The sequence below is a fragment of the Aspergillus caelatus genome (assembly GCF_009193585.1).
Source record: "Aspergillus caelatus strain CBS 763.97 unplaced genomic scaffold BDV27scaffold_56, whole genome shotgun sequence".
Lineage (NCBI taxonomy): Eukaryota > Fungi > Ascomycota > Eurotiomycetes > Eurotiales > Aspergillaceae > Aspergillus > Aspergillus caelatus.
Window position 1 is genome coordinate 64,629 of NW_022475319.1, and position 22,315 is coordinate 86,943.

At 48.2% G+C, this 22,315-nt stretch overlaps 7 protein-coding genes across 7 annotated transcripts; 4 read left to right on the plus strand and 3 right to left on the minus strand.

The window, feature by feature from the left end:
* Nucleotides 1-1,134: 1,134 nt before the first annotated feature.
* On the plus strand, nt 1,135-4,135 carry BDV27DRAFT_125759 (Pal1 family protein). The gene is made up of 4 exons (XM_032066404.1): nt 1,135-1,831; nt 1,999-2,249; nt 2,316-2,739; nt 2,801-4,135. Exons 1-4 carry the CDS (start codon nt 1,762-1,764, stop codon nt 3,577-3,579), a joined length of 1,524 nt encoding a protein of 507 aa, XP_031929216.1. The 5' UTR covers nt 1,135-1,761; the 3' UTR covers nt 3,580-4,135.
* On the minus strand, nt 4,136-7,466 carry BDV27DRAFT_125761 (MCM DNA helicase complex subunit MCM2). Its single transcript, XM_032066405.1, has 5 exons — nt 7,353-7,466; nt 7,127-7,242; nt 4,782-7,072; nt 4,543-4,712; nt 4,136-4,467 (listed from the first exon to the last, which is right to left on the minus strand). The coding sequence occupies exons 1-5, from the start codon at nt 7,355-7,357 to the stop codon at nt 4,368-4,370; spliced, it is 2,682 nt and encodes an 893-aa protein (XP_031929217.1). The 5' UTR covers nt 7,358-7,466; the 3' UTR covers nt 4,136-4,367.
* Nucleotides 7,467-8,029: 563 nt separating this feature from the next.
* BDV27DRAFT_125762 (putative metaphase-anaphase transition protein (Mlo2)) lies at nt 8,030-9,995 on the plus strand. Its single transcript, XM_032066406.1, has 4 exons — nt 8,030-8,192; nt 8,286-8,340; nt 8,393-9,755; nt 9,810-9,995. The coding sequence occupies exons 1-4, from the start codon at nt 8,083-8,085 to the stop codon at nt 9,815-9,817; spliced, it is 1,536 nt and encodes a 511-aa protein (XP_031929218.1). The 5' UTR covers nt 8,030-8,082; the 3' UTR covers nt 9,818-9,995.
* Nucleotides 9,996-9,998: 3 nt separating this feature from the next.
* On the minus strand, nt 9,999-12,294 carry ssn3 (cyclin-dependent serine/threonine protein kinase SSN3). The gene is made up of 3 exons (XM_032066407.1): nt 11,675-12,294; nt 11,339-11,498; nt 9,999-11,284 (listed from the first exon to the last, which is right to left on the minus strand). Exons 1-3 carry the CDS (start codon nt 11,727-11,729, stop codon nt 10,213-10,215), a joined length of 1,287 nt encoding a protein of 428 aa, XP_031929219.1. The 5' UTR covers nt 11,730-12,294; the 3' UTR covers nt 9,999-10,212.
* Nucleotides 12,295-12,627: 333 nt separating this feature from the next.
* BDV27DRAFT_143860 (alpha/beta hydrolase) lies at nt 12,628-13,662 on the minus strand (the record flags this gene model as incomplete). The annotated part of the gene is made up of 3 exons (XM_032070169.1): nt 12,628-13,161; nt 13,220-13,503; nt 13,560-13,662. The coding sequence occupies 3 exons, from the start codon at nt 13,660-13,662 to the stop codon at nt 12,628-12,630; spliced, it is 921 nt and encodes a 306-aa protein (XP_031929220.1).
* Nucleotides 13,663-14,191: 529 nt separating this feature from the next.
* BDV27DRAFT_95476 (putative MFS glucose transporter) lies at nt 14,192-16,335 on the plus strand. The gene is made up of 2 exons (XM_032078036.1): nt 14,192-14,662; nt 14,728-16,335. The coding sequence occupies exons 1-2, from the start codon at nt 14,564-14,566 to the stop codon at nt 16,096-16,098; spliced, it is 1,470 nt and encodes a 489-aa protein (XP_031929221.1). The 5' UTR covers nt 14,192-14,563; the 3' UTR covers nt 16,099-16,335.
* A 1,404-nt stretch (nt 16,336-17,739) lies between these two features.
* Nucleotides 17,740-22,235, plus strand: BDV27DRAFT_125772 (putative phosphatidylserine decarboxylase Psd2). Its single transcript, XM_032066408.1, has 7 exons — nt 17,740-18,472; nt 18,568-18,612; nt 18,687-18,902; nt 18,962-19,382; nt 19,435-20,970; nt 21,030-21,781; nt 21,856-22,235. The coding sequence occupies exons 1-7, from the start codon at nt 18,329-18,331 to the stop codon at nt 22,015-22,017; spliced, it is 3,276 nt and encodes a 1,091-aa protein (XP_031929222.1). The 5' UTR covers nt 17,740-18,328; the 3' UTR covers nt 22,018-22,235.
* The last annotated feature ends 80 nt before the right edge of the window (nt 22,236-22,315 follow it).

The window sequence follows — 22,315 nt, forward strand, 5'->3', positions numbered from 1 at the left end:
TCTTGCCTCTTTTGTCCACATTCTTTGCGGAATGTTATTTTGAGTAATGCGTGTGTGGAAGGGTCAAAGTTGGTGGTGGTGGTGGTGGCGTATTTTTCTCAAAATAGAATGAGCTTCAACGTGAGTCCCGTGATTATCACCACCTCAATACAAAGTACGGAATTGGTTGGTTTGCTCAGTATCTTAAATCAAGGATGTAAAATGATCAATAGGAGATTTCCCTTTGCTTTTTCTTTCCCCCAGAACTGCAGGACCCTCATGTACAGTACCTGCACTTGTTCCTGTTCCCGGTGCGCCTAATGCCTAAGATAGATTAGTGATCTGGTTGATGATTGATTTCTGGGGTAGCAGGTAGCAAGTCATGTCCGCTCTAGAGCCCGAGCCCGGTACTAATAAACGGAGTAAAGCATGGCGGGTAAAGATTCAGGGGTACCGAACGGAACCAATACATTGACTAAGTGCTGATGGGGAGCAGTCCATCAATCAGAAAGCGAGAATTCTGCCCACCGATGATAAATTACAAGGGTTAGGTTAGTGAACCTCGGGAGGAAGAGGACGGTCCGTCTAGGCTACAGTACTAGTAGTAGGTTCCTCTAGTACTAGTACTAAGCATGTACTGTACTGTGTACTTACTGCAGAGTAGTTGTTTTTACTCCTCAAGCTATCCACGCATCCCCGCGGGATTGACTCGATGGATCTTGCTCAGATGACCGAATTTTCGAGTGCATTGAGGGAAACTGAGAGAGCGCTTAATTTGCCGAGCAATCTAATAGTAGGATAATTAAAATCTATACCCAGTACAGTATACCCATGTGCTGAAGGTAGTAACCCCAACCCGGCCATTGGAGTGGATGATGTCGATCTGTATTTTATTACCAGTGGTGGTGTTGACATTCTATTGTTTGTTGGTGTCGATTTATAGGTAACATGTTTGATATCTTAGATGGTGCATTACTGATCTCTTTGTCTCTTCACAATCTGAATTAAATTAAAGTAGAAATAAAAATAAAAATAAAAATAAAAAGGCTTATAGCTACCGAGAGATCTAAGGATTGTCACTTTCTTACTTCCTCAGTGCAGTGTTCCTCTCTCCAATGGAGAATGAATCTCCATAAATCCACCTCGTTCTTTCCTCCCACCCCCCCTTTTTTATTAATTCCCTCCGACGATCCCTTCCACTGGAAAGCCTAAGGGGCGCGCCGCCGCTTCGTTTCCCGTCAATCAACCATCACTTTTACTTTACTCTACACAACTCTTTTTCCACTCCTTCCTTTCTACTGCTAGGTACTAGTCATTTCCCGTCTCTCTCTTTCTGCCCCTTCGCACGTTTCCTTTCCTTTCCTTACTCTTTCTTCTTTCTTTCCGCCACACACCCCTCCTTGGATCGGAAAAAAGAACGAAAGGTCAAATGAAAGAGACAAGGGCATTTCGCCATCCACACAAGCTAAAATACTAGTCCCAACGGTCTAATCTGTCTCCATAACTGCATCTCCGAAATCTCCTGCAATAAAAATCCCCCTCCAATCGTCACCGGCCCCCTGACCGACTTCCGAGGCATCGCTGTTTCACAAACCACCAGCTGGGATTTTTTTTTTTATTTTTTTTTATTTTCTTGTTTGCTAGCTCGGCGCTTGCGATCGATTATCGCATTATTAGAGCTCTCCTTTATTTCCCGTGATCGTGTTTTATGCTTCCCCTGTCATCCCCAATCGTCGCTTTTCACTCGCCCATCCTCGTGGACGCATTGCGTGTTCCGCCAACATGAATGCCTCTCAGCAACCTCCCACGCTCTCGTATGCTTATCCACCCGCCATGGCGCTGGGTCCGCAAGGTTCGTCATCTTCCTTTGTCTGGCTGGGCTCAATCGCAGAACGTTTCACATCGCTGCGGGGCCCGGCTCCCCTTATCAGTGTTGCTTCATTCCGTCGTCATTTTAGACCGTGTCTGGCCGGCGAGAGCTTGAGATAAACTGACATGGATTTTCTATTTCTTGTACAGTCTCCCCAGTTCGTCAGCCGTCGCCACAAGTCCCAGGGGTGAATCTGGGCTCCAACAACCCCTTCAGAAACCGTGCTCTCTCACCCTCGAACTCGATTACCTCAGGTAGTCGCCCAGAACGACCAACCTCGACGAATCCTTTCCTCGACGATTACGGACCCCTGTCGCCACAGTCGGCACCCACTGGCACTGGAAGCATGGTGTCCCCTATCGATCGGGCCGATATGACGAATAATACGCGCGACCTCTTTGTATGTTCCCTATTGACAAATGTTACACCATCCAAACTGATCTAACTGTTTATTTATCTGGCATAGGAAAACCTCTCGCTCAACTCCAACCCAGCTCCTCAACCAACGGGCTACCAACCCGCTCCGTCTCGCCCCGATCGGCCTTTCCAGAATGGTGGTGCTTCGAGCAGTCACCGCCCAACTACGTCGAGGGATCGTCCGCAGCGCCGGGAGAAAGATCCGCTAGACATCTTCGCTGACCCGCCGAGTGCAGGCCTGCCGAGGCCCCGGGACCGTGACCGTGACCGCCGCCCTCGTCGGAACTCCGAGTCGTCCATCATGGAGCGTCCCAAGCTGCTCGACCCAGAAGACGAGCGGCGCCGACGGGAGAGGAGGCGGCGGGAACGGGAAGCCCGTCATCGGGATGGCAAGCCTCGTTCCTCGAAGAAGGCCAACTACCAACTCGACATTATTGACAAGCTCGACGTGACTAGTATCTACGGCACAGGAAGTGAGTAGCACCATTTGACACCGTATTTTATTTCTGAAGCGTCCGACTAATTTGTGGGCAGTGTTCCATCACGATGGACCGTTTGATGCGTGCAACCCGAACCGTAACCGCAAGGGTGTACGCACAGCCCCCATGCAAGCCTTCCCTGCAGATTCTGCCAACATGGCCTTGGGAGGCGCGGGTCCCGTCAACCAGAACCTTAATCTGGACCTGTTCCATGGACGGTCGGAGCAAGGCTATAACGATTATGGCGCAGTCGAGACTCGTAAAACAGAAGGCGTTAACTTCGATCCCACGTCGCGGATCGAGCCGGTGCATGGCGAACAGAGTATGGGCTTAGGAACCAGCACCTTCTTGGATGGGGCTCCTGCCAGTAAAGCCGCCATCCAACGCCGTGAGAGCGAGAATGATCAACAGATCAAACAAGGGGCGGGGGGTCTGCAACGGAAAAAGAGTTTGGCACAGCGGCTCCGTGGGGTGGGCAACCGCCCGTCCAACGGCCGTGTGGTATCACCTGAAGCATCATATATGGCACCCGCGGGCTCCGGCCATATCGGAACGATCAAAGCCAACGAGAAGAACCCATTCTTCCAGGATTACGACGATGCGTGGGAGAAGAAAGGTGCTCGAATCGCCGAGGAATCACAAGGACTGGGACGAGCTCGTTCTTCTAGCAGTCCGAAGCAAAGTTCCGGCCTGGAGCGGAGACACACAGAGGACCGATCATATGGATACGACGAGGGTCGTAATGCCAACGGGAGTGGTGGCGGCGGCGGCTTTATCAATCGGATGAAGAGCTTGCGCAAGCCCCGTCCCGAGAGACGAATTAGTGACGACTGAAGGTCTTGAGATGTCCTTTTATCATCTTTATTCTGTACTCCTTGCATTGGGACCGCACGACTGGTCATTGGGGAAGGCACAGATGGAAGAACACTGGATCGCATCATTTCACAGCCCACCAGGAGAGTTTCCAAATGCAGATAGCAATGTGGTTTGGTCTAGTACCTCAGGAAACCTTTCATCGATTGACAATGGGATATCATGACTACTACGATGATGCCCTGTGAATCTGGTGGGAAAGTCCATTCCCGCAGGAGGGGATGGCAGGGACAGGCGAACATAGGATAGCCTGGGGCTGTATATGGTGGGTGGTACATGGTTTCTCTTATTTATTCACTTGGCAGCGCGGACGAAAATGGACGGCGTTGGTTGATGGTTAGTCTGGGGCTGGGAAAGGATGCCTTGGGCCTGGTTTTCTGTGGTTTCTATGTGGTTTCTTCCTTTTCTCTTCAGTAGTTTATCTCAAATCACATGCTGTATGTCTTATCTGACTGATAGTTGAACTCGGTATTGACAACATTCAATCAACTTCGCAAATGCACCAGAACACAATAAATACTGTGAAGACCCAGAACTCCACAGCCCGAATGAAAATATCTCTCCATCAAACCCGTAAGAAAAGATTCATCCAAATCAGATCAAATCAATCCATAATCCACACATATTAGTGTACCTCTTTCATATTTCTATTTAAAAAAAAAGGAAAGAATAAAAAATGATATCATAGCAACCCGAATAAACCCCATTAATTAGCGTAAACCCCGCACAATCCGTAAATCACATGAGATCTAGTAAGCCCGAGGCGCAGTCGGCTTAGGAATATACGGATTTGGCGCAGTAATACCCGCTTTCCGTCTCGACTGAGGCTTAGGTCTAGATAATGTGTACCTGTTTTACAATTGTCAATACCGTATTACTTGCAAAGGGAAGGAAAAAAAAAAAAGGGAGGGAAAGATAACATACTTGGCAAAAGCGCGCGAGAGAGCTTTCTTGCAGGAAACCTTCTGACTGCCGATGAAGGAGTCGACTGTCACTGCTATTGCGCGGTCGATGTCTTGACTGGAACAGTATTCTGATAGACGCATTTTGCAGAAGGATTCTGCGATACGCATGATGGCTTCCAAGTGACGGACCTGTGGATGTGTTTATTAGTTTTGTTTTATTTAATTGCTGGGGTTGTTTGGTTGTTTGCGGGAGCTTACGGTAATGGGGTATGCGCCTGTTGCGAGGGATTCACGGCGCATGTCCGCGAAAAGACGGGCGATCTTGTCTTGATCGATTTGGTAGAGTTTCGGGTGGCAGCGTTCACGGGCGTAGAGGATGTATTTACGAAGGAGTTCCTGGGGAATTTCGCCTTCTTTTTCTTCTTCGATTTTGCGGTTTGCGGCTTCGCGGGCGGCGATTTCTTCCGGAGTGAATGGGATGCGGTTACCCTCCCTGTCAAGACGGTAGCCTTCTTCGTCGATGCGGTGGCCGTCGCTATCGATTAGGTTGCCTTCTTCGTCCCTCAGGGGACGGGCTGGGTTGGCGCGATGGTGGGATTCAACGACGAAATTGGCGAGGCGTTCGTCTTCATCAGGATCCACGAGATCGCGGACAACGCAGAGGATGTCGAAACGGGAGAGAATGGGTTCGGTGAGCTCGACGTTGGCGTTAAAAGGTGCAGTGCTGTTATAGCGGCCCCCGAGGGGGTTGGCTGCTGCAACAACAGCGCAGCGCGCTTGAAGTGTGGTGACGATACCGGCTTTCGATATGGAGATGGTTTGTTGTTCCATGGCTTCGTGGATGGAGGTACGGTCCTGGTCATTCATCTTGTCGAACTCATCGATCAGACATGTACCGCGGTCTGCAAGCACGAGAGCACCACCTTCCAGAGTCCATTCGCTGGTCAGCGGGTCTCGGCGCACACTGGCTGTCAAACCGACGGCACTGGCACCTTGACCCGTTGCAAAGACGGCACGGTGGGCGGTCTTCTCGACGTATTTGAGGAATTGGGATTTGGCAGTACCGGGGTCACCGAGAAGTAGGACGTTGATATCTCCACGGATCGACATCTTGCCCTGGGCTTGCTTGCTGACACCGCCAAAGAGAGAGAGAGCGATAGCTGTCTTCACATCTTGGTGGCCGTAGATACTGGGAGCAATGGAGCGGACGATCTTGTCCACGATTTCTGGGTCTCGCGAGAGCGCGCGGATCTCACGCTCATCTTCTTCAGTCAAGTGGAAACCAGCCAGCTGGTCGTGAGACTTGATAACATGGTTTGCTTCGATAATAGTGGCGAACACAGGGAATCCGTTCTTGTTGTTGAGCTGGGCATCGTAGCTGTTGCGATAGATACCAGTCACTTCAACTTCGTCACCAGGCTTAGCGGAATCAATGAGATCGGCAAGAAGAATGACTTCGCGCTGGCGTGGAAGTCGTCCGGCAGGGACGGAGCCAGGCGATTCTTGAAGAGTCATTTTTTGGTAGTTACGGTAGACGGTCTTCTCTGAGTTGACGGTGAAGGGTCCCTTGGACTGGCAATTCTGGCAGTAGGAAATCTTCACTTCTTGGCTGGCTTCCTGCTGGAACGGCCCCAGAGTTATATTACATTTGCCGCAAACGAACATGATATACTTCAATTGCGGGAACACACCACTGCGGCGCGTGACAACACCGGTGACACGCACCAGGGAGTTGAGATGAGACTGGCGCAATTGACGTAGAGTGCTAACGGTAGGAAGGTCAATGATGCGAACGTGGATCTCATTATGGATGTCGTGGTATTGGGGGTAATGGAACAATGTGACATCAAGAGCAACCTGGTCGAAAACTTTCAGAACCTCGGTGGGCTCATTGGCCACGAAGTATGCCAATACAGCCCTGGTGCTGGACAAGTGATCGTAGGAGACTTCGAGAGAGGCTGAGTTAACCTCACCAAGAGTCTTGATCTTGTTTCCGTACACCGAAGCACCCGAGTCGTCAGTGAATTCGGTCAAGAATGCCTTGAACTCTCGGTAGATAGAGCGCAGGACTTGAGGCTGCAACACCCAGTCTGTGACATTGGGGGCTTTGATATCCATCATCTCTTCTAATGAGAGCTCTTCCATGCCACCTTCACCCATGTCGATATCTTCTTGGTCCTCGTCGTAGTGATGTCTCCGCCGGCGAGGCTGGCGGGTAAGATCTATGTTTTGGTCATCATCGTCTTGCAGAAAAGCACGAGGCATGCGACTGCGCCGTGCTAGTTCCCGATCTCTCCTGTTCAAGCGAGCTTCCAGTTGGCGACGTGTGCCTATGTCTAGCTCTTCTTGCTCTTCATCATCAATGTCGGCTCCTTGGTAACGATCATCTTCTCTGCTCGTGTAGTCTCTTTCGAAGCTGTCACCGAACAGGTCAATACCTTCCCCTTCCTCTGCCATTTCGTCAAGGTCATCAATATCTTCCAGAAGCTCTGCTTCTTCATCGCGGTCGTCATCTGCATAAGGAAGCATGGGAGGGGAAGAGGGGGGAGCTACAAAGTCAGTATGCACACAGAGCAGATTCTTTCTTCCATGCTTTAACTTACGACTAGAGGGGGGCGCGATTGAAGATGTTTCATCATCGGGCTCTCTGTCTCTCTTGCGACGGTTCAAATTCCCTAGCCCGCGATTTGCGGCGGTATTACTGGGGCGAAGTGGTGAACTGTAGAGGTCTTAGCCTTGTTCCAAGCTGAACAGCAGGGAGAAAAAGAGAGAGAAAAAAATTTGGTATGGACAATATGCGCGACATGTAGGATATAAATTGGTACATACCTCATTGTGTGTGTATATTAGTGTGGGAGATGGTAATTTGAAAGAATGACAAAGTGAACCAAACCCACAAATGTTCCTGAGTGAGGGTCTTTTTCGTCTGCTGCGAGGAGGAGCAAAGGGAGGATTCAATCAATTGGTTGCTGGGGCGGTGATGCGTGCGGGTATTGAGAGACGCGCCAAAGCGCGACATGACGCGTCGTTTCAATTAAACCCGGTTTAGGAAATTTTATGACTTGGTGCCTGATTATATACCCCAGAGGCCCAGGCATAGTGTGGTGACGCTAGTATAAAGCTCTGGAGGCTGGAACAAGTCTCTACGCACTATTCCCTTCTTAGTGTCTCTCAGAGACTGAGACCTTAGAACATTTATCTTTTGTCGTCCGATGTGATTATCGCGGTGGTGGATACAGCTATGGAACAGACATATCACCCGTGATGCGCTCAGAAACCAATGTCTCCATGGTCCAAAAGTAGTGAACTTCAAATTATACTCTCATTATTATCCTAAAGAATAAGCATGTAATATATTATTATGGAAATATAAAATGTAAAACAGATAAACCATGTTTGGCTCACAACTAACTGCAAACAAAACAAACACTTAAAGTGCTCTCGCGCCGCGCGGTGTCTGAGCGCAAACGAGAGCTAGGCGCAGAACAGCCTCGATCCGTCCTACCATCACCGTTTGATTAGTATACTTATACCTAAATCAGCGACTCTTTCAATCAGCATGAATAGCTCTGAGTCCGTGCCATCCAACGCCGACCAGGCAAAAATCGGGCACAATGCTAGCAACCGGCGCGAGAGCTTCAGTTCCCAGAACTCGCAGACTGCGAAAGAGTAAGTATCCAGTCCATCTCAAAGTTGACAAAGAAGCGCACACTCATGCGATGGGTGATTCAAAATAAAACATTATCTAACGGTACGCTCTAGGTTCATCGAGAGTCAGATGCAACTCGAAGCCGATGCACGCGAAGTCTTGCCTTATGTGAGCATAGATTTCCTGCGATAGACCACGTCATACGAAACTGACCTTTTAGTCATTCGACTCCTGCACGAAAGCCTTAGGACCACTGCGACAGACTTTATACGCTTGTTTAACCTGCAATCCTCCTCCCAAAACCGCCGATGCGCCGCACAGCGCAGCAGGAGTATGCTACTCCTGTTCCATCGCCTGCCATGGCGAACACACGCTCGTTGAACTATTTAACAAAAGAAACTTTGTCTGTGATTGTGGTACGACTCGCGTGCCATCTTCTGCTCCATGCATGCTGCGCAATGATCCCAAGACCGGTACGAAGGGTGTCCATTCTGAAGAACCGCATCCCGAGAACAAATACAACCAGAATTTCCATAACAAGTTCTGTGGTTGTAGTGAAGACTATAACGCGGAAGAAGAAAAAGGAACGATGTTTCAGTGTCTTGGACTGGGAAATGCTGAATCGGGCGGCTGTGGCGAAGACTGGTGGCATCCAGAATGTCTTATCGGGCTGCCGCGGGGTTGGTATAAGGACTTCAAAAAAGACGCGGGTGAGAATGGTCTGACTGAAGATGATGAAGAGACGCCACTTCCTCCGGGATTCCCAGGGGAAGACGATTTCGAGACGTTCCTCTGTTACAAGTGCGTTGACTCAAATCCTTGGTTGAAACGATATGCCGGAACGGTGGGCTTCCTTCCCCCTGTGTACAAGGAAGGTGGGTTGCCCAAGACGACCGAATCTGCACTAGAGACCACGACTACAGATGTCAATGAAGAGCCCACCAAACCCAAGAAACGGAAAATGGAGGATGAGGAAGAAGGCGAGCCCACTGCGAAGCGGACCAAGGAAGATACTGAGAACACCCCATCGGACTCGAAGCCAGAACCCAACCCAGCAACAAATGAGGAACCTACTCAGGCACCTCCACTGAAGAACAAGCATGACTCTCTCCCCGACCCTGTTCCTTTAGGCGCATTCTCCTTATTCTTGAAAGAAGACTTCCGCGACCACTTCTGCCGCTGCCGCGACTGTTACCCCAATCTCTCACCGCACATCCAGTTGCGTGAAGAAGAAGAGACCTACGAGCCCCCGATCTCTGAAGATGGGGAGGCCAACGGTGGTGGCAGCACTGGTACCGGTAGCCTGCTTGACCGTGGTGAAGCCGCCTTGAGCAACATCGACCGTGTGCGAGCCATCGAAGGCGCAATGGTATACAATCATCTACGTGACAAAGTTAAGGAGTTTCTGAAGCCATTTGCGGAGACGGGTAAGGCTGTGGGTGCGGAGGATATCAAAGCTTACTTTGAGAAACTTCGCGGCGATGAACAGCACATCCAAGATGCTGCTGGCCAGGCGTCGGCACTCTCTAGTAAGGATGATAATGATGATAATCATGAGGGTAACGGACGGAGAGAACAGAACGGTACGTATTAAAAGAAATTTACTTTTTCGGGAGTGATCGCTAACTATGAATTAGGCTACTAAATGATTTCGATGTATTTACTTATGATCTGAATTTTTTTCAATTTCTTCTCATCTTTGTTTGACATTTGGCATTGGGTTTGGGGCAGGTGGGAAACAGGGATCTTGGGCGCGAATGTGGGAATGCATCTTGATTGTCTCGTTTACGATATCATAGATAAATATTCGGCATATCCGTTTACAGTTGAGATGACGCTAAACGGCTAATATTTTACTAAATGCTCCATATTTACCTTTATATACAGTAGATATGCTAAATCTACCATGCCATCTCAGCAGAAAAGCCAAACCAACGCCAATGCATTATGCCACAAATCAAGTATATGCAGATACAAAAGCCCGCAAGTACTCCCGCTCCAAAGTATAGATAGGCTCTCAAAGTATCGACAAGGATCAGGTTATTCTTTGAGCCGTTTTGAGGCGCGACCCATTAAACTATCATCCGGTAACCCGCTCCGCTTCGTACCAGGTAGGCTGCCAGACCGGATATCATTATCATCCTGAGTGACACGACGGTGAGGATATTTTCCCTCAAAGCCCTCGAAGCAGTTAGCGGAGATAGGGCCGCCGTTCTTGAAGTATGGATGCTCCAGTGCCTCCTGCGCAGTTATCCTCTTGGTAGGATCGTACTCGAGTAGTCTCGATAAGAGATCGTATCCGTCGGCACCAGGGGTTCCGGCACCGGACGAGGTGGCATAACCGCCATTTTTCAAACAACTTTGATACCAGCCTTCCAAGTTCGAAGACCGAGGAAAATGGCCTGGAGCACGTGACATGGCTAGTGATTGGAGTTGGGAATATTCGGGCATCGACACTATACCCGGCCAGATGTCTTTGGTGGGGAGACCCATGATTTCGATAATTTTCATCATCTGGTTACGTTGGAAAGGCACTGTTTTTTTACTATCCATCTTGGCTTCCTCGCCTTTGAAAATGGGGCGGAGGGATAAGAGTTCTGCAAAAATGCACCCAACGGCCCAGAGATCGACGGCTGGGGTGTAGTGACGACTACCCATCAGTAGTTCCGGGGCACGGTACCAAATCGTGACGACGACTTTATCGCCCGAGAAAAGAGAGTTGAGGGGTTTGTAGAAGAGACGAGCCAGACCCAAGTCTCCAATACGAATGGCGCCACTTGACGTAACCAGGATGTTGGCTGGCTTCAGATCTCGATGCAATACCCAATTTGTATGGAGATAGAGTAGGCCGTTGAGAAGTTGAAACAAAATCGACCTGACCATTGGGGCCGGGATAGCATGCCTGTGTGGTTGCGTATGATGATGAATAATCTGAAGTAGATCATGTTCAGTATATTCGAAGACCATGAAAATGGCTTTGTCCTCGAGAATGATCTCTTCTAGCTGTACGACATTGGCATGATCCAGTTCGGAACACAGGGCCATCTCCCGAATGGCAGACTGTGAGAGGCCGGTGTATTGGATGATTTCTCCCTCTTTATCCGGTTTAAACCTGCGACTGGTCAGCGAACCGAGACTAACGGAATAATGAACGAATCCTGCCAACTTTTTGATTGCGAATTCACCCTTCTGTCCATTTTTGCCAAGGGCTTTGTAGACTCGTCCGTAAGTGCCGCTGCTGATGAATCCCACAATGTGGTATTTGTCGCGGACACGGACTTTGCTGGTATATCCAGTTCCAGACGGCTTCCTTGGATCTAGGTGCTCTTTTAACATTATAATAGTGTTAGCTTCCAACAGTCATTTCTCGCAATACGTAAATCAATAATCCAAATACTATAACATAGTACTGAAATAATTTCCAGGGAAAACAAAGAGTCTTAATAAGGGGAACGGTATTTGGAACTCTTTCAATCCAATGCCAGTCAGGGAAAGCCATTACCACGTGGATAAAACCCGCCGATAGAGTTGAAAAACGGGAAGTTCCTTCCAAACATGATGAAAGAAAAATGCAAAGACGATCTTGGTGGACAACTGATCGCCTTCTTTGGGAAGGTGTTGTATAGAAGTGGTACTATAGGTGTTCATACGATTGCAGACAGGAATATCTTTCACTCAATCAGGGCACATCGTGACATGGCAACCCTAAACAAGAAAAGAAACTTGGTTGAACAAAGAGAATGAAAAGGTATCAAATTATAAAAAAAATAATGAGGATTATAATATAAGATAATAATAACTGGTATTACCATCAACAGCGGCCTGCAGGTTCTTTTTCAGAGACAGACTCTGGCTGACGGTGGCCGCAGTGGGCCTGGACGAAGCAGCAGTTAACGGGCCGGAGGATGAGGGTGGGTTTGTCAGACTCATGGAGAGAGAGACAAGAGGCGAATGTGGAGATGGCCGAGGGTTCGCTTCAATGAATCAGGAGACAGACCCATGGAACCCAGTGGGTGGTGTGGTGCGAACAGTGCACGAAGATAAAAAGGAGGTACGGGGGGTCAGCTCCACCGCTAGACCATGAGACCTGCAGGATGCAGTAATAATGGCGATAGGGAGAAAATGGTATGGAGATCTGAGAAGCTGAAGACGATCGCTGATTTGTATTTGTTTGCATCTAAACTCATGCCCTGAATGGTTAGTCAGCAATCTTACCGAATTGTCCAATCATACGGTTTTTCACTGCCATTAGTAGTACTACTATACCTCATTATTACTACTAGGTAGTCAAATCTCTAACTCTGTATACCTATCAAAAGACGACTTAAGTGATATTGCCTGATAAGAGCAGTGTACCTTGGCTCTATATACGAATAGGCTCATAGGCTATTCGTTCATTCAATCAAATTCAATCATGCAATGTACCAGCCACTTACAGCTCTATATCTTCACTATTTACAGCAATCCTACTGCCCGGGCAAGGAACTTCAACCCTGGTAGGACATACTTAACAAAGCTCATGTCATCTTCTTCCAAGGTCAAGTCAAACACATGCTCCTCACCATCTGCCAGTAACAGATCTGTAACGACCCCCAACCTCATCAACTCTTCATGAGCCTGTTCACTAAAACGATGGTTCGTCACTTTATCTGCTGTTCCATGAATAAACATGGTTCGTGGAAACGAGGTCGAAAACCGAGCCGTACCATCAATACAGCTCTTATCTTCATTCTGGACTAGCTCATCCAACAAGGTTCCTTGTTTCATATGAGTAGCGAACCATGCATCCCTCGGAGGAAGAGTATCGCCCCCTAAGAAACGCGGCGATGCAGAAACTTGGTGCCCCTCGTAAACCTTATCAATATACTCCTGTGGCCAAGAGGATGATTGTTCAAACTCGGGAATAGGTAGTCGCCACGTCGGATCGGAAAAGTACTTGAGGCCATAGAAGTCAAGAACCGCTGTGACTGGGACTTCGGGCGCAGATCCCTATTACTCGGTTAGACAGTGTTGCCCTGCTTCTACGTGTGTCATAGATCGGACGCACCATCAATAAAGCCAATGTTCCGCCTGCGGAATGTCCCATAGTAACAATTCGAGTCGGGTCTACTTCCACAGACTCATTTTGCAACAATGCGGGCAACTCGTTAGCTGCCCATACCAAACAATCTCTAGAATCTGTGATCGGACCATTGTAGACAGAAATTTGTGGACATAGTCTGTAGTTCGGCACTATTACCACGAATCCTATCTTTGCTAAAGCAGAGATTTCGGATTTTGGAACGACCTCTTTAGACCATTTGACAAAACCGCCGGCATGGTAGATAATTGCTGTATGGCCAAGGTCAATAAAGATGGCCCCATCACATACGGAGGGGTATACCAACCAATAGGACTGCTACATTTGGAGGGTATTTCTGACCAGTAAACATCGGTAAGAATATCTTCACCTTCATTACCTTTCTTATAGATATATTCACGAGCATTCATGGTGTCAGTCGATATGATAGAAGAATAAAGGGTAACGCTGATTTTTGAAAGCAATAAAAGACAGTATGGCCAAATTTATATTACTTTCGAATACTTGAATGAATGATTGCGAATGATGCTGCCTGGTGATATCCTCTTTAGTCCCAGAGAGGTAAAGTAGGGATCGTATTTCGGTCCTTTGTGGCGTCACGTTGTAGTCTCGTATACATTCTCAAATCCACTACGCCAGAGTGCAGATTTCTATTGGTAAATTAGCAAGTTTATTAGTCGAGACGTATTCGTATAACATATCCCTTGCGGAATTTAATGATGAATTGGAGCAGGTGCTCTGGATTCTTCCAAGGATAGCTGAAACATGGTGTCGGCTATGAGAGAACTCTTTAGAAGGATTCAGATTAGTGTATATACTAACCATGACCGATTTTTCAGAGAGTATATATATTGAAATCAAAATGTTGCAAACTTTGAAGTATTACCTTATATTTACCTGATACACATGTGTCCGGATAAAATAGGCTGATACATCTCTCAGTTCAAGAAGTTCACCTTAATAAGGTACTACTAATGAATATAGACTGAAATCTGAGATATATACACGCGGAGTGATAGAACCCATCAACAAGAATGACAAGGGATGCGATTACTTATAAACTTATGTAGGACAAAAAGCATGGAGAAACAACGGATCAAGAAGATCACGTTCTATATCCAATCCTCCCGCCACGGAGTTTCCTTATCCCGATAAATATGATAAGGATCCAGATAACGTCATTCCATCTTGCAAGATAAAGGAGACTCCACCTCAGCAACTAATCATCAAATCTCCAATCAATATTAATGAACCTAAACCAACTTCAAGGCTCCTGAAAAAGTAAAAAGAGCTTCTATTAGCACATGCACCATGGTCCTCGGTGGATCAAACGGGTCGAAGGTCACTTCGTACCTGATCTACCTTGTGTTTATCACGACGTTGGGGCCGCTTCAATTCGGATATCATTTGGTATTACACTGAGCTTGATCCATCCTGGAGGCTCCAGTGCATTAGCTGACAAATTATTTTGATAGGCTGAGCTCAATGCCCCCCAGGCCGTGATAACTTGCGAGCGCAAAAGCATCCATTCGACAACAACAACACAGGGCCTCCCGCAGTGCATACCTATGAACCCATCCCAATTCGGCCTGGTCTCCTCTATATACACCCTGGGGGGCTTGGTAGGAGCTCTTCTGGCAGGTCCAGTCTCCACCAAGCACGGCCGCTTATTCACACTGCGAGCAACCACCATCTTCTTTATCCTAGGCCCTATAGCGGAAACATTTGCGTCCAGTATACCCGTATTGAGTCTGGGTAGGCTTCTATCTGGTGTTGGCGCGGGCGCTTCCATCGTCGTGGGTCCAATATATATCTCAGAAATTGCTCCTCCCAGTGCTAAAGGGCTTTTCGGCGCTTTTACACAAATCATGACTAATGTCGGTATTCTGTTGACGCAGTCCCTTGGTTACTTCTTGAGTGAAGGAAGTATGTGGAGAATTATACTTGCAATTGCTGGCGCCATCGGATGCCTGGAGCTTCTTGGTCTCTTTTTAGTCCCAGAAAGTCCCATCTGGCTTGCAGATCACCAGAAAGGGAATGTGGCTAGACAGGTACTACAACGTATACGAGGAAAGGATGCAAACATTGAGCCAGAGTTTGAAGGCTGGAGAACATCTGCAGCGCCTGAACACAGCTCCGGGGAAGAGCAGTCCTTACTATCACCCCCATCTGGGAATATGCCACCCAAGCAACCTCCAGTTACCATGATACAAGCCATTACTGATCCTTTTTACCGCCCTGCCATCATTGCAGTAGTCGGAGTCATGGTTTCCCAGCAGTTCACTGGTGTCAACAGCATCATCATGTACAGCGTTTCCCTCTTGCAGACCATTCTTCCCACCACTGCGGCCCTATTGACGGTGATCATCTCAGCTATCAATCTTGTAATCACCCTGGCCTGCTCTCCACTACCTGATAAGATCGGTAGACGCTCCTGTCTACTCCTAAGTATCAGCGGCATGGGTCTAAATTCCGTTCTATTGGCGCTAGGCATCTACTTCAACCAGAAAGCCTTATCCGCCATTGCTGTTCTGCTCTTCGTTGCTTGTTTCGCTGTCGGTCTAGGCCCAGTCCCCTTTATTCTGGCCTCTGAGCTCGTTGGCCCGGAGGCGGTCGGCGCCGCACAGAGCTGGGCGCTAGGAGCGAACTGGATTGCGACGTTCGTCGTGGCACAATTTTTCCCGATGCTGAACGATTTGCTGGGCGGGCGGGGCAAGATCTACTGGGTTTTTGCAGCGATGGCCTGTCTCCTCGGAAGCTTCATCTACTGGTGGGTGCCGGAAACTAAGGGGAAGGCTAACGCAGACGAAGTTTGGGGAAGGACAGACCAGCGAAGACAGGATTAAAATTCATCTGTCCTCTGATTGTTGTTTTCCGGGGCCCTACTCTGCCGCCAACATTCAGGTTCCCAGTCAATAGTCAATTTGTAACTATCATCTCGAGGGATATCTTGCAAAACCATGACCTCCACAGAGGGATCTATCAGGTGACAGTATTAAAGACAATAGAATAGCAATAATTGGTGCACGCTGCCTAGGAGTCACTCGGTGAGAGCGAAAGCGTCATACTTGCCTCGGCTTGTTTATCCCAGTCAGTCGGACAGGTTTAGCTCGGCAGTGAAAGCAGTACCGATGGTCTTCTTTCATCTTCGAACTGTACCGCGGAAACTAAAGCCAAGGAAGAGTCATAATACCTCCGAATAATGTATAAGTTGTTGACAATGCTCTTTACCACCACCATTGAAGACCTCCTTTGATATCTTGATCATCACAAGCGGGTTGATCATCTGCGATCAACGTCACTTCGCACCGCACACTGCATGACAAGTGCGGGGCAGAGGGGCCAACTGGCCCAAAAATTTAGTGATTTTGAAGCAAAGCTGTTACATCCTTTTACCCCTCAATCCATGATAAGGGAGAAAGAGAGGCTGAGGGTCACTGCCACGCTAGACTGGATTTGTCCGTATATGCAGGTTTATGCACGCACAGGGGGGCTTCGTTCCGTTCTTCAAGTTCTTGGCTATGCACTACGGATTAGTAGGGTGTATTAATCCACGTAGATAAATCGGTGTGCCCGGTGTAGGATGTGAAGAAGATAATGAGGTCTAAGTTTTCGGAAATGATAATTGTAGAAAGAATGTTGAACAGATGAATAACAGTACTACATACTAATGCTGGAGTAAGAGGGCGATGTTTGAGATATTTTAGGTACCTGTCATGTAATTTTGCAACGGTGAGACATTTATTTAGGGTAAAAATCAAGAGAAACCTCAGGAAAAGGCAAAAGCCACACCAAAGATTACGTGAGGGGAAGAGTTAATCTAGTACCGCGGTATTTGTTGGGAATCTAACCTCAAGTATCATTGACTAACTCTAGTGATGGGAAAATGTGTCCAGGAAGGCAAGGGGTGTATGCTCATGGATCCTTGGGGTAGATTTCTTTTATTGTGATATTCATTGTTTCTCCATTGGACACTCCGTAGGTATTGTGATCCATTTTCTTTTTTAAGAAATTCCAGACCGGATGCAAATTACTTCAGCTTTGCCTGTCAGAGGTGGATGTACTTCCGGAATATACATCAGGTTACTCGTACCGGATGCAGTAAGAGTCCGGTAACGCTTTAGCCACATTAGGCAGCCACATTTATCTGCCATACTGTGTAGTTCTCCGTAGAACATCAAACTCATTCAATTCAACCAAGTGGAGACGACGAAAGGGAGTGGATCACAGTTGAGAACCAGTAAGTGACGTCGTTGGGGATGGCCAGTGCCAAGTCTGCTAACCGAAGGTTCCGTAGGAAACCATTTGATTGATTACACTTGGGATTTATTTAGAAGCTTTGTGGTTTGGTTGGAGACTTACAGACCCCCAGAATTATGCAGTGATGATGACTTGCTTTTGGTGGTTACTAGTATTTACCTAGTAGTAGACATGCACACCATATAAATGTTAGACAATATCCCTAGATCATGGAGTAATTAACCTTACAGCAACTCAAAAAAACGAAGAAAGAAAAAAAGAAAAGAAATTAATCTAGGTCGCAGACCAGTAATTTAAATCCCTCCCCCTCAAAAAAAACCCCAACGCGAAAACCCCTGGTTTATCGGCATTATCACAGACCTCATAGTGAGCTGTGGACGACTGACTGCCCTTTAGCTCAAGCACTTCTCTCGCCAATCCGCCCACTCCCTCGCTCTTCTCTCCCCATCACACTGTCTTGGAACAAGCAATTGTTCTTTGTGCCTTTGAATTCCTGGTTCTCATACCGTGGTACTCCCGTCTTGGTCTTATTGATTGTTTTTTTTTTTGGTTTGTCCCGAGTAGATCTTCGATCGACCCAGAAACTTGACACTACCCGCGACGTCTCCGGACTTGGGAACGACTTCTGCCTACTACTTTCCCTACTAATCAACCCTCTACAACTCATCCATTTTTAAATATTCTCAATTATAATACTTGATTGATTGACTTCGTATATCCTGACCTTGTTTCCGTTTAACCCGTCAGCTTCTGCTGTTGACGCGACGTGTCCCGTCTCCATCTCCGTCTCACTACATCCCCCACTCGACGGCCATCATGGTGCGGTTACCGTTGCCACAACGGCTCAGTACTCATTTAACTTCACGGAGTAACACTCCTACTCCTGGACAAAGCAGAAGTACCAGTCCCATGAGGATACCAGACGCCAAGCCGCTGGTCCTGAAGGTGGTTGTCTTACGGGTGAGTGCGACCTCCCCCTGGATACCGGGCAGGGTTATACCACCTCGGTGTATTTCGGATTGCGAGGGCTAACATACTGAGCGCTCAATAATTAGGGGAGGTGTCTTGCAGCAAAAGATCGAAATGGGACGAGCGATCCAGTAAGTGGTTCCCTGGCATCTCAATTGTTCAAACCCGCTCCCGGAATCGTAACTGACCATGGCTCGATTACTAGTATCTAGTTGTCACACTCGGAGATGCGCGACAGTCGACTCCAACAATCCCGAAGACCCTGAACCCGGAATGGAACGTGACCTTTGAAATGCCGATCGTCGGCGTACCATTGCTCGAGTGTATCTGTTGGGATCACGATCGGTTCGGGAAGGATTATATGGGCGAGTTTGACATTCCTCTAGAAGAAATATTCGCCGAGGGCCAGATACATCAGCAGGTGAGTATTGATTAGACCGACCGCAGACCTCGGACGTTCAGGCTGATGAAGCGCATAAGCCCAAATGGTATACTCTTACGTCGAAACGGAAATCGGGGAAGAAGAAGGACAGCGACATCTCCGGGGAGATTCTACTTCAATTTTCACTTGTCGATACTGCAAATCCAACAGCCCCTCCGAGCGAGACCTACCAGAAGTTCAGGACACTGATCGGCTGTGGGGAGGATGACGATGATTATCCCCAGATCCCAGCGACCATATCAGATGAAGCCGAAAGAGACGAAGAGATATCCGATGAGACAGATGACTTGGGAAGGCCCGAGGTTAACGAGAAGCGCCGGAGAAGGCTACGTCTCGCGCGACTCAGGCGGAAGTCGCTGGCAGCGAGGGCCTATCAGTTCTCTGGAGCGGGCAATGGGGTGCAAGGTATCGTGTTCATGGAGATTGTCAGGGTGACCGATCTCCCACCGGAACGCAATGGTATTGTACTTTCAATCTTTAGAAAATGTGTCGCAGCTAACCTATCCTACAGTGACACGAACTTCCTTTGATATGGACCCGTTTGTTGTGACTTCATTGGGAAGAAAGACACTACGGACTCCGGTTGTGCGCCACAATCTCAACCCAGTATACCACGAGAAAATGGTCTTCCAAGTTATGAAGCATGAACAGTCCTATACCATCAGCTTTACAGTCATGGACAGAGACAAGTTCTCTGGGAACGACTTCGTTGCCTCAGCGAGTTTTCCACTTCAAACATTGGTCCAGGCTGCTCCCGAGTCAGACCCGGAGACTGGGCTCTATAATTTCTTGGATTCCGCGCTTGATCCTACAGGGTCTACCGAATCTCTCTCCAACAATAAGGCTGGGATCAAGATCGGGATTAGCCCGTCCCCATCGACTAGTAGCCTATCGAAATTGTCAAGACCAGGGTTGGTCCGGTCGAGAAGCTCTACAGCTTCCTTGTCGAACCAAGCCGCGCAGGAGCAGTCGACGCCACCCCCACCATCAGCCCCTAAGTCTATCCCGACATCAGTTCCTTCATCGCTGCCGGAGGAGGGTAGTAGTAGCTATTTGTCAACGACGCCAACATCAGTTCAGAACGAGGGCAGCGTGATTGCCCCTCTTGAAGCAGATGGCCTGAAGACATATCGGATCCCGCTGCTGATGAAGCACAAAGAACGATGGGAGGACAAGCATTCTCCGGAGCTATTCATCAAGGCCAAATACATGCCCTACCGTGCACTCCGGCAGCAATTTTGGAGATTAATGCTCAAGCAATATGACGCTGATGACAGCGGCCGCATTGACAAAGTCGAGCTAACGACAATGCTCGATACCCTTGGTTCCACATTGAAGGAATCAACCATTGACAGCTTCTTCGAGCGATTCAGTGCGGAGAATGAGGCCAGCGAGACAATGGATTTGACTTTCGATCAAGCTGTAATCTGCTTGGAAGATACCCTGCAGGCACTGCAGAAAGATTCTAGGACAACCGGCAGGGGACTCACTCCCACACCATCCACAGGCAGTCAAGACAGCGAGGAGCCATCCAGTGACGACAATGATCTCATCCTCGAATCAAGCACAGACATGCCGGTCAATGCTGACCCTCAGAGAACAGCCATACCTACACTATCCAGTGAAGAACAGTCAATCACGAATGAGGAAGACCTTCAGCCCGATGACTTGGGTGATGAACGCGGCGAAGAGCATGTCATTGAACTTCGCGAATGTCCCCTTTGTCATCAACCACGGCTCTCAAAACGCTCAGATGCCGATATTATCACACACATCGCTACCTGTGCTAGTCGAGACTGGAGACAAGTCGACAACCTCGTTATGGGCGGCTTCGTGACCTCAAGTCAAGCGCAGCGCAAATGGTACTCCAAAGTGATAACGAAGATCTCGTATGGAGGCTACAAGCTGGGTGCCAACTCCGCGAATATTCTTGTTCAAGATCGAATTACGGGACAAATCAATGAGGAGCGGATGAGCGTCTATGTTCGTCTTGGTATTCGGTTGCTGTATAAGGGGTTGAAGAGTCGAGAGATGGAAAAAAAGAGAAGTATGCTCACTCCAATTAACTATGGTGGAGTTCTGGATGAAGCTGACAAATTCGTACAGTTCGCAAAATTCTCAAGTCGTTAAGTATCAAACAAGGCAAGAAATACGATGACCCCGCTTCCGCAAGTCAGATTCAAGACTTCATCAGCTTCCACCAACTCGACCTGTCCGAGGTTCTCCTTCCCCTAGAGAAGTTTAAGACTTTCAACGAGTTCTTTTATCGCGAACTGAAGCCAGGCGCTCGACCTTGCTCGGCTCCGGACGAGCCACGGATTGTTGTGTCCCCAGCTGATTGTCGATCAGTTGTTTTCGACCGTCTTGACGAAGCAACGAATGTCTGGGTCAAGGGAAGGGAGTTCAGCATTGAGAGACTCCTCGGTGATGCTTACCCAGAGGACGTCCACCGCTACAAGAACGGAGGCTTAGGAGTGTTCCGTCTTGCACCCCAGGATTATCATCGTTTCCATATTCCTGTGGATGGCGTCATGGGGACGCCGAAAACCATCGAAGGTGAATACTACACGGTGAACCCGATGGCCATCCGCTCCGCACTAGATGTCTATGGAGAGAATGTTAGAGTCCTTGTCCCCATCGATTCGGTTGCGCATGGCCGTGTTATGGTGGTCTGTGTTGGAGCAATGATGGTCGGAAGTACAGTAATCACACGCCAGGCTGGAGAGAAAGTCACTCGAGGCGAAGAACTGGGATACTTCAAGTTCGGTGGAAGTACCCTTCTACTTCTCTTCGAGGAAGGAGTGGTCAACTTTGACAGCGACCTAGTGGACAATTCAAAGGGCCCTCTCGAGACCCTGGTAAGAGTTCCTCTATTTACCCCTTACTGGTTGTGGACTATTTTTTTTATTAACATAAGTCGCCTCTATCTTAGATTCGTGTGGGCATGTCTGTGGGCCACCATCCTGACATTCCTCAATTCGAACCTGACCTGCCGAAGAAGGCAGAAAACGTCACCGTAGAAGAGATGCAGGCTGCCAAGCGCCGAATCGAAGGAAGCTTGGCACCACCAACCGATACGTCCGAGTTTGCATGAGTCTTGTCCGTTAAGTGAGAAGCGTCCATTCTAAGGCGTTCTGGTGTCATTTCAGGGGTCTGGTGTGATTCGTTCTAAGCAACTATCTAGCACAGTTGTCTGCATTACCATTAACTAGTTTTGATGGATTATGAGGGTCGGGCTATCGATGGGTGTGTACATGTTAGATATCTCTGAACATATAAATTTCCATGTCATATTATCTTCTTTTTCGGGTCTATCTACCGTCTATTTTGATCTTTTGCACGAAATTATTTTAACGTCAAAGACTGTAGATCAAGAGTTAGTCTGGGGATAT